Here is a 12,699-nt window from a genome sequence, read left to right on the forward strand (position 1 = left end):
GGAGGAGGAGGAGGGCCGGCACTGACACTGGAGGAGGAGGAGGGAGGGCCGGCACTGACACTGGAGGAGGAGGAGGGAGGGCCGGCACTGACACTGGAGGAGGAGGAGGGAGGGCCGGCACTGACACTGGAGGAGGAGGAGGGAGGGCCGGCACTGACACTGGAGGAGGAGGAGGGAGGGCCGGCACTGACACTGGAGGAGGAGGAGGGAGGGCCGACACTGACACTGGAGGAGGAGGAGGGAGGGCTGACACTGGAGGAGGAGGAGGGAGGGCCGGCACTGACACTGGAGGAGGAGGAGGGAGGGCCGGCACTGACACTGGGGGAGGAGGAGGAGGGAGGGTCGACACTGACACTGGGGAAGGAGGAGGAGGAGGAGGGAGGGCCGGCACTGACACTGGGGGAGGAGGAGGAGGGAGGGCCGGCACTGACACTGGGGAGGAGAGGAGGAGGAGGGCCGGCACTGACACTGGGGGGGGAGGAGGAGAGGAGGGCCGGCACTGACACTGGGGGAGGAGGAGGAGGAGGGAGGGCTGACACTGGGGGAGGAGGAGGGAGGGCCGGCACTGACACTGGGGAGGAGGAGGAGGAGGGAGGGCTGACACTGGGGGAGGAGGAGGAGGGAGGGCCGGCACTGACACTGGGGCAGGAGGAGGAGGAGGAGGGAGGGCCGGCACTGACACTGGGGCAGGAGGAGGAGGAGGAGGGAGGGCCGGCACTGACACTGGGGCAGGAGGAGGAGCAGGGAGGGCCGGCACTGACACTGGGGAGGAGGAGGAGGAGCAGGAGGTCCGGCACTGACACTGGGGGAGGAGGAGGAGGAGGGAGGGCCGGCACTGACACTGGGCAGGAGGAGGAGGAGGAGGAGGGAGGGCCGGCACTGACACTGGGGAGGAGGAGGAGCAGGGAGGGCCGGCACTGACACTGGGGGAGGAGGAGGAGCAGGGAGGGCCGGCACTGACACTGGGGAGGAGGAGGAGCAGGGAGGGCCGGCACTGACACTGGGGGAGGAGGAGGGAGGGCCGGCACTGACACTGGGGGGGGAGGAGGAGGAGGGAGGGCCGGCACTGACACTGGGGAGGAGGAGGAGGAGGGAGGGCCGCACTGACACTGGGGGAGGAGGAGGAGGAGGGAGGGCCGGCACTGACACTGGGGGAGGAGGAGGAGGAGGAGGGAGGGCCGGCACTGACACTGGGGGAGGAGGAGGGAGGGCGGCACTGACACTGGGGGAGGAGGAGGGAGGGCCGGCACTGACACTGGGGGAGAGGAGGGAGGGCCGGCACTGACACTGGGGGAGGAGGAGGGAGGGCCGGCACTGACACTGGGGGAGGAGGAGGGAGGGCCCGGCACTGACACTGGGGGAGGAGGAGGGAGGGCCGGCACTGACACTGGGGGAGGAGGAGGGAGGGCCGGCACTGACACTGGGGGAGGAGGAGGAGGGAGGATGACACTGGGGGAGGAGGGAGGGATGACACTGGGGGAGGAGGAGGAGGGAGGGATGACACTGGGGGAGGAGGAGGAGGGAGGGATGACACTGGGGGAGGAGGAGGAGGAGGGATGACACTGGGGGAGGAGGAGGAGGGGAGGGATGACACTGGGGGAGGAGGAGGAGGGAGGGATGACACTGGGGGAGGAGGAGGAGGAGGAGGGAGGGCCCTTCAGATATAATCTCCATTCACATTCTGGAATATTAGCAAAACCTGAATAACATCATGGATTTCTTGAGATCCAATTTCCTTTTTCAATTTACCACCATCTAAATCAGCCAGTATCCATGAACAAAAGTTAATGTGCCCACGCAGCTTACAGGAAGCATGTACAAAAAATTTCTAGTATCACAAAGAGGTTAAAAACAAACGTGGGTACTCTTGTTTTTAAACCTTTTCTTACACTTGATACAAGTAATACAGATATACTTTTAGAAGTTTGAGTTATAGTTATACTATGTAAAAACGTTTAAATGGTGCCATTATTAATACTGTCATACACAGTGTGTCCACCCATATCCTGTACACCGCCATTAACTTGAGAACAGCGGCAGCTATAGGCATAGAAGTGTTGTCTAGGTATAGTAAAGTAGCCATGCGCTACGCAATGAAACCACCTATAGCGCCATCTGGTGGAAAACAACGGAGTTAGCATTTTTATCTTGCAAACGGACACGAGAGAGAAAAAAAGTGAATTACAAAGTTGTAGGGCATCATCAATACAAATCAACACCTTGCATACAGAAATGCTATAAGAACGTGTAAAACGGGTAATTACCCTATTATGCAAATAAGTGTGCAACATCCTACCTGACGAAATACTGTAGACTGCTAATAGTACATACTGTACAGTAAATGGGAGTGTTCAAAGGGTTGCCTAAACAGACCTCTGTTACGCTGTTTTCTCCAGCACGACTCATCCGTGTGTAAGCAGACCGTTTTAATTTCCCATCCATTGTAATTATTGGGGGGGTCATGTCTTTCCTCTCCATCCCCCTTGGTCACGATTCCCATTAGTGAGCTAGTGACAGTAAGTGCTCCATTAGTCCGCGTCTCGCAACGTCTCCGTGTTGGAGATCGCGACCATCACGTACGCACGTTTTACACGTTCTAATCACAGCATTTCTGTATGCAAGGTGTCAATTCACATTGAACTGATGATGCCCTACAACTTTGTAATTCACTTTTTTCTGTATCTCGTTTCATTTTTGGGATAAAAATGCTAACTCCGTTGTTTTCCACCAGGTGGCGCTATAGGTGGCTTCATTGCGTAGCGCATGGCTTACTTTACTATACCTAGACACCACTTCTATGCTATAGCTGCCGCCGTTCTCAAGTTAATGGCGGTGGACACACTGTATAGTACTGTATATATTATGTTACTAGGGCTTATTCTTTGTCGCTCCATTGGGAGACCCAGACAATTGGGTGTATAGCTTCTGCCTCCGGAGGCCACACAAAGTATTACACTTTAAAAAGTGTAACCCCTCCCCTCTGCCTATACACCCTCCCGTGGATCACGGGCTCCTCAGTTTTTTTCAAAAGCGTCTAGCCAGGCTTCCGCAGGTCCGCACGTTCCTGCAGGGGGTTTGCCACATGGTCCCACCTTACAAACGTCCGCTGGAACCCTGGGATCTTAACAGGGTCCTGACAGCTCTTCAAAAGCCGCCTTTCGAGCCGCTGCGGGATGTCTCTCTCCCGTCTTTCGCAGAAGGTGGCCTTCCTGGTGGCAGTCACATCACTTCGGAGAGTGTCTGAGCTCGCAGCGCTGTCATGCAAAGCCCCCTTCCTGGTTTTTCACCAGGATAAGGTGGTTCTGCGTCCTGTCCCGGAATTTCTCCCTAAGGTGGTATCCCTTTTCATCTCAATCAGGATATCTCCTTGCCTTCCTTTGTGCCCTAATCCAATTCACCAGTGTGAAAAGGATTTGCACTCTTTGGATCTGGTGAGAGCACTCCGGTTCTACGTGTCTCGCACGGCGCCCCTGCGCCGTTCAGATGCGCTCTTTGTCCTTGTCGCTAGCCAGCGTAAGGGCTCTCAGGCCTCCAAGTCAACCTTGCTCGGTGGATCAAGGAACCGATTCTCGAGGCCTACCCGTTCTTCCGGGCTTCCGCTCACCTTCATGGCTGAAAGCCCATTCTACCAGAGCCGCGGGGTGCGTCCTGGGCATTGCGGCACCGGGCTACGGCTCAGCAGGTGTGTCAGGCGGCTACCTGGTCTAGTCTGCACACTTTCACGAAACACTATCAAGTGCATACCTATGCTTCGGCAGACGCCAGTCTAGGTAGGCGAGCCCTTCAGGCGGCGGTTGCCCACCTGTAAGAGGGGGCCGTTTTTCGGCTCTTTCGATTGAGGTATTCTTTTACCCACCCAGGGACTGCTTTTGGACGTCCCAATTGTCTGGGTCTCCCAATGGAGCGACAAGAAAAAGGGAATTTTGTTTACTTACCGTAAATTCCTTTTCTTCTAGCTCCTATTGGGAGACCCAAGCACCCGCCCCTGTTCCCTTCGGCTGTTGTTCTTTTGTGTACACATGTTGTTCATGTTGAATGGTTCTTTTGGTTCATGGTTTTCAGTTCTCACGAACATCCTTCGGATTGCATTTACCTTAGACCAATTTATAAGTTTTCTCCTTCCTGCTTTTGCACCAAAACTGAGGAGCCCGTGATGCACGGGAGGGTGTATAGCAGAGGGGAGGGGTTACACTTTTTAAAGTGTAATACTTTGTGTGGCCTCCGGAGGCAGAAGCTATACACCCAATTGTCTGGGTCTCCCAATAGGAGCTAGAAGAAAAGGAATTTACGGTAAGTAAACAAAATTCCCTTTTTTTGAGTAGGGCTTACATTTCAAGCATGCTCTCAAAATCCCGAAATATTGTGGCAAGGAATGGTGTGGGCATTTGGAGGTACTTGTTGTTTTAAGACCACCCTGGGGCTCATTTTTAAACTAAAAAGTATTCCATTTTAAGATCATAAATTTGATGGGAGAAGTCTCACCGAAGAGGCGGACATGGCCTTGTAGGGTTGCTACTCTCTTAGGTGCTCCTTACGTAGTGACGTATACTGATTTGCATACCTATTTCCCATGAATCATTGCCAATAAGACGCCATACACCTCTTGCTAGACGATGCGCCCAGAGTCCATAGATGCCTGGGTCCTGGAGCGACACTTTCTGGTGGCTGGCATTGATCATGGTGACGGGTGTGTGGAGATGGTATTCCCTTGCAAAGCGTTGGATCGGGATTACTTAGGATATTAACTCTTTCTGCAAAATTCTAAGCCTTGTCCGCCCCACCCCCCCCCACCCCCCCCCCCCCCCCCCCCCCCCCTCTGTGACAGACCCTTCTGCATTACTTCTAGGGGAGTCCTTCTTGTGGATCAGTGGCCATGTGTGCAGCAATGTAGAATCCGCAGGGGGTGCAGTGCCCTTTTATTATATATTGGTCTGGTTTCAGAAACCTTCATCCAAGTTACTTCATTTTCCTTAAATTGAAAACAATATAATTGTTCTGATGGGGCTGAAGTATTTAAAAAATAAATAAAAATCTAATCTTTCCTTCTCTGTCTCTTTTTCCAGTGGTCAAAACATGACCATAATAGATTAAAGTGTCTTCAGTGACTGCAACATGCCGGAACCAGCTTTACAAGCCAATGGCACCATCATCCGTTAGACAAAGACACAGGTTCGCCAATTTGGGGTGTCGGATCATCCCCAGCTAAAATCCCTCTTGGACCAGTACCTGGCGCTGCTGTGTATTCAAGCTCATACGTTCCTGAAAAGCATGTGCCTTCAGAGCAGAGCGATCCACGTAAGACCTGCCTCGTGCAGATTCTTTTCATGTTTCCAAGGAGAAGTAATGGCCATATGTTTTGGGTTGTTTTTTTCTTTACACCTACTTGTAACTGTGATTAAAAAGCTGTTACGTTGGCAATATGTATAAATTCATGTCTTGCTGTCTTCCGAAGCCAAATGTATTACATAATAGACCTATACATTTTAGGTGATCTGCTTTATAGCAGGGGAACCCCAACATTTCTTACCTTGAAACCCATAACCGATGCAAATAAATCTTAGAAGCTTCCCTGTTTACCTCTATTTAAGGTGACTATAATGCTCCCTTTTTAAAGTAATAATCCCAAAGTCCTCCCCTATTGATCAGTGATGGCGCTTCAGTTCTATTAATGCCCGGTGTGCCAACTTTATAAAGTAGCAATGGCCTCCTCTTTAATGTAATGCTACTTTAGTGGCCTTTCAAAAGTAGTGATGTCCCCTTTACAAGTATTAATACTCAGCGTACCCTTTAGAAGTTATCTTTGTCCTGCAATACTCTGAAAAAGTAGTAATATACCCCTTTTCAGTGTCCCTAAACAGTATATTCTCCAAAAAAATTGGAATAGTCAGTGCCTACTTTTCAAAGGAACAATACCTTAGAAGATGAGCGGGGAGGGGAAATATCCTCCCCTATACTCAGCCCCCACCCCCTTCCCCATTGGATCAATGCTTTTTTGGCATTAAAGCACAGATGGAGCAATCGGTTAATGATCTGGACACAGACACCCTATATGTGCCCCTGCCATGTTGAAAGGCATCTGCAGCCAAAACATTAAGTTGACAGTAGTGTCTGCATCAGCAGTATGTGTCAGAGCATCATGGAATACGGGTTTAGGACCCTCTGTTTTTATAGCAGAATTTAAGTTGTTGCTTGTTTTTTTTGGGGGGGGGTTATTTTCTTTTGGGGGGGGCGGGGTTAATGATTGCTTGTTTTTGGCCAGCATTCCATTAAAGGCCAGAAAATGCTATACTGTATGTTTGTGTATTTCTACGAAGTTGATCAGTCCTCATACTATGCTTGTCTTGTTTGGGGACAGCTCCACAGTCTTAGTGTAAATGGCACAAAACAGTTATCGTGTCCCCCCTCCTGCAACCATTATTATGATTATTTTACCAATCCCCAACATCCTGCTCTCATTCCAGGAGAGATAATGCTCTTCAATTTTTCCAATAAGAAAGACTTATAGTTTTAACTTGAACTTCCATACACCAGCCATCCTTTTGTGGGCCATTGGTAATGAGAACCGGTCAGAAACCTTTACTCCCAGATTCCCCACCCAACCACTAATGATTGAGTAGCTCTTTAAAAGAAAAGCCAGTCAACCCATTTGATCAGAAGGCCGGCTCCAGCAGAAGTTGCTTTTTGAAGAAGTTGTGTGGAAATGCATCATCATCAGACCCCAATGCCCTACTACCGTAGCTTCTCAGCACTTCCCCCTCCCCAGGCTGATTTGACTGATGAGTGATCATGTACCAAAAACAATTCGCCAGGGGAGGGGGAAGGCTGAGAAGCTACGGTAGTAGGGCATTGGGGTCTGATGATGATGATGCATTTCCACACAACTTCTTCAAAACGCAATTTCTGCTGGAGCCAGGCTTTGGAATCAAGTGGGTTGACTGGCTTTTCTTTTAAAGGGCTACTCAATCATTAGTGGTTGATGGGGAAAGTAAACATTTCTGACCGCTTCCCTTTACAATTGGCTCAAAGACTGGAGAGCTGGTGGCCACTTGGTTCATGTCTACTTACGTGGACTTTTGAAGTTTGTTTGACTTTGAAATGAATGAGTGCAGTAAGAGGGAAAAATACAAGATAATTATCTCACCTGGAAGGAGAGCAGGATGTTGTGATTAATACCAGCAAAGGAGGTTGTATATTGGTACCATCACCTCTTATATCGGTCTCCTTGCCTCTGGAATTTGTTATATAGATTGTCATTAAAGGGAATCTGTCACCAGATTTGGCCCCTAAAGCTGCAGCCACCACCAGCGAGCCCTTATATACAGCATATTGGAACACTATATAAGTGCTCAGGTTGCTCTTTAGAACATTAAAAAAAAACACTTGGAGGGCAATCCAGTCCGATGGCTGTCACTGCCCTCTGGTCTGGCGCCTCCTCTCTACTGCAATCTTCATCCTCCTTCTATCCCGTCCAGTGTGGATGACATGATCTGCATCGGTCAGCATTGCAATCTGCAAAGGGCAGATCAAAGTACTGTAATGCGCAGGCACGAGAAAGGTTAAAGGACATCCATACATGCGCACACAAGACTTTGATCTGTCCTGAGCAGGACCTCAATGGCCGGCCAGTATAAAAGTCATAGATCGTGTCATCCACACTGGGCAGAATATAAAGAGGGCGGTCGATCGCAGCAGAGATGAGGCCCCGTATTAGAGAGCAGCGATACCCATCGGACCAGACCGCCCCCTAGGTGAGTAGTCTAAAAGTGGCGTTTTTAGGTTTTACAGATCGGGCCTGGGCTCTTATAAGCAATATTCTAGAATGCTGTATATAAGAGCCCACTGGTGCTGCCGCAGCTTATAGGGCAAACTCTGGTGACAGGTTCCCTTTAAGTAAGGATGTTCATCAGATGGAATCAAGTGATTGGAGTCTGTTCCCGAGAACCAGTAGTTTGATTTTTAGGCCGAAGCATGGTGTCCAGCCTGGCCTGTGGTTTCTCCGACCGAATGTATTAGCTTTACGTGCCGATGCTTCCAAGGTTGTGGAGTTCAGGGCAGGAGACCAGCAGTTGGCTGGGATATTATGGTCTTTACTCGCTTTTTGATTCAGCCATAACCTGATCTGTGCCTCATTACACATCACCATCTTTTTATGTATTTATTTTGTTTTTTCAGCATCGGCCGTTCCTGGGGATGGCATAAATCCACCACAAAAGATCCTTTTCCCGGCAGAGAAACTGAGACTGAAATGGCAGCGGATACAAAAGGTTGGAGCTGGTCTCCAAAACCTTGGCAATACTTGCTTTGTGAACTCTGTGCTGCAGTGTTTAACTTACACTGCGCCTCTCGCGAACTACATGCTCTCTCGAGAGCACTCCAAGACTTGTGAGTATGACTCCTCTTATTCGCTTCACTTTTACTCAGCCGGTTAGTCGGGTCGGGCTGCCCCCTGCTCAGCTTTTATGGCTGCCGGACCACCCATAGCATGCTGTTCACTGTACCTTGCTCAACAGCATGCTGGGTGTTGTAGTAGTGCAGTAGCAGCCATTGATCAGGTGGTTGTTTGCTCCTGTTTTAGGCTTTTTAGCAGATGATAGTATTGGGGTATGGCGTCCTACAGGCGCACCTTCTAACAGATCCCTAGTGGGAAGCTGAATACTTGACTGAAAGCCTGCAGCGAGGGAAATTGGAGGAAAGGGGGTTGCTTTTTTTTATTTTTCCAATTCAGTTCCTACTTCTGATCTCCCGTTTCCTTTAATGTTTCTAGCTGTAAGTTCTTGATGCTAAGCAGCACTGGCTTCAAGCAAGATTGCAACCTATTGCTAAACTTTGTCCACTATAATCCTTGCCAGTGTCAGCAAACTTGCCCCGCTGTGCTGCGACCATTAAGTCCTTCCTTGAGCAAAGGCTCAGGAGAGCAAACGCTCACGTTATTTGGAGTTTTTTGGCCCTGGACTCAAGGAGCAGCCCAGGATTTGGATGATACAGCCACCATTTTGGGCAGGTATATATTTTCTGCACATCCAACAACTACCACCTGAAATAATCTCTATTGGTTTGTTTCTATACCAAGCTTTCTTATGGTGGAACCGTGCACATTGAGTACCCCCTCTATATGCCCACGTTACCCGCCCATACTGTGTAATAGGAGACGTTATCCTGCTGTAATATGTGCACAGTAACTTTAGTAACCCATTATTTACCTCCAAAACCCAATTCTTGCAGAAATACAGGTATGGGATCTGTTCTTCTGAATGCTTAGGTGTGTTTTTTTTTTTTCTGTACACATCCTATATATTAATATATTTCCCCAATACTGCCCTCTTTGCACTTTTTCCATCCTTTTTCTTTACTGTACAGCTATCCTCAGCTACAAGACCCCATACCTGTATACCCCAATGATTCTTGGTTACACATGATGAACCCATTATGCTGTTCAGCAGGTATTATGTTTAACAAAGCCTATTCCCTGACCGTTTTTCTTATTTTCCCAATGCAAGGGTTGGTCACTATAAATAATGAACGCCTCCCCTCAACATGCGGCCAGTGGGGGGAGATTACACTGCTATAACAAAATACAGGATTAATGCACATGATGGTATGGAAAAAGGCACATTGTAATCCATGTAGATGACCATATTACAACCATATGTCAGTATTGGATCCGTTTTTATTGTCTGTGTGGCAATAATACCACTAATTGATAGACCAAGGGTGCTGAATATTGAAAAATATATACAGAATATGTATTCTGCACACTTTCACAGGGCCCCCAGTGTTTATATCCCGACAAGATTGCTTAAGGACCTTTATGACATATCATGTGATGTGACCAAAGGGCTCTTAAAAAGCTGAAGAGACAGGTGTGTATAAACATATATATATTTATTTTTTTTAAAACATAAACCTGTCTCCTCTTTAGCTTTTTAAGAGCCCTTTGGTCACATGATGTGATTGCTTAAGGACCTTTATGACATATCATGTCATGTGACCAAAGGGCTCTTAAAAAGCTGCAGAGGAGATGTGAGTGCACGATTTTATTTATTATATATAATATAATATATAAAATCGTACACTCACATCTCCTCTGCAGCTTTTTAAAGAGCCCTTTGGTCACATGACATATATGTCAGAAAGGTCCTTAAGCAATCACATCATGTGACCAAAGGGCTCTTAAAAAGCTAATGAGGAGACAGGTTTATGTTAAAAAAAATTGTGTGTGTGTGTGTATAATATATATATTATATTATCCTGTCTCTTCTTCAGCTTTTTAAGAGACCTTTGGTCACATGACGTGATGTCACAAAGGTCCTTAAGCAATCTTAAGGGTCTCGTCTGGCACCACTCTGCCTCTCAGCCCTGTGTTCCCTGCCGGTCTCCTGACCTAAACAATGTCATGTGATTGCTGCAGCCAATCAGTCTTTACGCAGCACCCTGGGGCCATTAATAAGGATATTTGTTTTGGTAGTCGACAATTGTCCAATGGCTAGTACAGAAATCCTATTTGATATTGTAATTCTGATGGGTTTTATGGATGTGATTTATTTTATGGTCTCCGTTGACTTCTATGGCCAAAAATCAGCCTCCTGTGACTCTAGGTGTCCTCATAGAATATTGCTCTCATGAATTAAACCATTATTTGGGTTAGTGCGCGTACATGATTGCACGAGTTGTAGAGACCAGACGGACATAACAGGGGTCCCCTGAATTAGTCCTAATGTGTATAGCTGGACTAGTCCGGGTATCTGGTTTCGTTGTCCGCTTGTGTGGCATGTTGTCACTTTCTCCAAACTCGTTCTGTGCAGTACTCTCACATAGAAGCTCTCGGCTCTCCTGATTGATTTGCTTTTAGTCCATATCCGGAGAGCGCTGTTGGAGCACTCTTTCTTAGACCTTTGCATTCTATTCCTCTGTTATTCCTCTTGGAAATATGAGCGAATGACAACCACTGCTCCAGAAGTGTTCTTCTAAAAAAGACTCATCGTCAGAATGAACTTTGTAAATGTTTTTGTTTAAAGGTCCTGATGTAGCACTACTAGATGAAGGCTAACAATAAGCCACAAAGGAAGAATATGGTCCATAATCGTACTAAAAGATTAATATTTATGTAACGATTTAATTTGGGTTTGCAGAGTGTATTACATACAAAGTAAAAAAGGAAATCTTCAAGAGAAATGGTCGTATCCCTCATTGACTTGCTGAAAGTGGAAAAACCCTTTTAAGCTATTACTGTAGACGCCGGGCTCTGGCTCCGCATCTTCTTTTCCCTTCACATTTAGTGATGAGATTATGATTCTGTGGGGTTCGGTACTTGTAACCTGCAGTCGGACGCTCGGATGAGCGTGACCAGAGTGTAACGGAAGTCAATCGGGAACTTGAGCATTTTTCCATTATACTCGGGTACTCGCGCGTCCGACTGCTGGTTACAAGTACCGAGCACCCTAGAATCATAAGGCTCGCTCATCACTAAATGTTAAGGGAAAAGATGTGGCGCCAGAGCCCTGCGTCTACAGTAATAGCTTAAAAGGGTTTTTTCTTTGTCGCTCCATTGGGAGACCCAGACAATTGGGTGTATAGCTTCTGCCTCCGGAGGCCACACAAAGTATTACACTTTAAAAAGTGTAACCCCTCCCCTCTGCTATACACCCTCCCGTGCATCACGGGCTCCTCAGTTTTTATGCTTTGTGCGAAGGAGGCACACATGCACGCATAGCTCCACAATTTAGTCAGCAGCAGCTGCTGACTATATCGGATGGAAGAAAAGTGGGCCCATATAGGGCCCCCAGCATGCTCCCTTCTCACCCCACTCTGGTCGGCGGTGCTGTTAAGGTTGAGGTACCCATTGCGGGTACATAGGCAGGAGCCACATGCTGTTTTCCTTCCCCATCCCTGCAGGGCTCTGGGTGAAGTGGGATCCATAATCGGTCTCCAGACACTGGGACCGTGCTCCCTCCGCAGCCCCTGGGGAATCTGCTGGACAGGAGCTGGGTATCGTCAGGGACATGGCCCTGCTACTGTGAGGTACTCTGTGTCCCCTTGGGGACGGCGCATGGAGCGCTTGTGTCAGAACACGCTGCAGCACTGCTGGGCGTGTTAGTGCGCCGGGACTACCTCGCTGACCGCGCTTGTTTGCCGGCCGCGCTTATAACTCTAGTCCCCGGCTTCTGCGGCCTAGTACCGCATATTCCCACCCCCGGGCCTGCCAGTCAGGGGAAGGGAGGGACGCTGCACTGGAAGATTCCCGCACTTTCTAGGGCAAGGTGCTCTGTGTCCCCGTTGGGACGGCGCATAAAGCACCTTGGGCCCAGACGCTGCAGCGACTGCGGCGTGCGTATGGGTCCGGGACTACCGCGCCGACCGTGCACGGCCGGCCGGCCGCGATTTTAACTTTAGTCCCCGGCTTTTGCGGCCTAGTATGGGATTCTCCCGCCCCCAGGCCTGCCAGTCAGGGAAAAGGGCGGGACTGTCGGTATGACGCCGACAGTGAGGGCTGGAGTACACTGAACTGTCCTCCGCTCCCCTCACTACCCACGCTGGGGCACCAGATTCCCGCACTTTTTGTGACTACGCCCACGCCTCCCTCCTCCTCAGAGAACGCCGTCAGCCATGTTTTCAGCAACTTCTGGCTGCAGCTGAGGGAGACCCGGGGCAGAGAATCTGGTGGCCACAAGCCACATCCGCAGCCCCTGGGGGAATCTGCCG

At 49.1% G+C, this 12,699-nt stretch overlaps 1 protein-coding gene across 4 annotated transcripts in view; it reads left to right on the top strand.

The window, feature by feature from the left end:
* The window catches only part of USP42 (ubiquitin specific peptidase 42), a 224,336-nt gene that overhangs the window by 96,205 nt on the left and 115,432 nt on the right, over positions 1-12,699 (top strand). For 2 of the 4 annotated variants that reach the window (XM_075318047.1, XM_075318049.1), the window contains exon 1: positions 8,275-8,382. The exons of 1 other annotated variant lie outside the window; for it this stretch is intronic. In XM_075318047.1, coding sequence (XP_075174162.1) covers positions 8,355-8,382 — 28 coding nt within the window. In that variant the 5' untranslated portion in view covers positions 8,275-8,354. Of the gene's footprint in view, positions 1-8,274; positions 8,383-8,764; positions 9,002-12,699 lie in introns of those variants that run through there. One more of the 4 variants, XM_075318048.1, reaches the window with a different exon arrangement.

The sequence above is a fragment of the Anomaloglossus baeobatrachus genome, chromosome 7 (genome assembly GCF_048569485.1).
Source record: "Anomaloglossus baeobatrachus isolate aAnoBae1 chromosome 7, aAnoBae1.hap1, whole genome shotgun sequence".
Classification (NCBI taxonomy): domain Eukaryota; kingdom Metazoa; phylum Chordata; class Amphibia; order Anura; family Aromobatidae; genus Anomaloglossus; species Anomaloglossus baeobatrachus.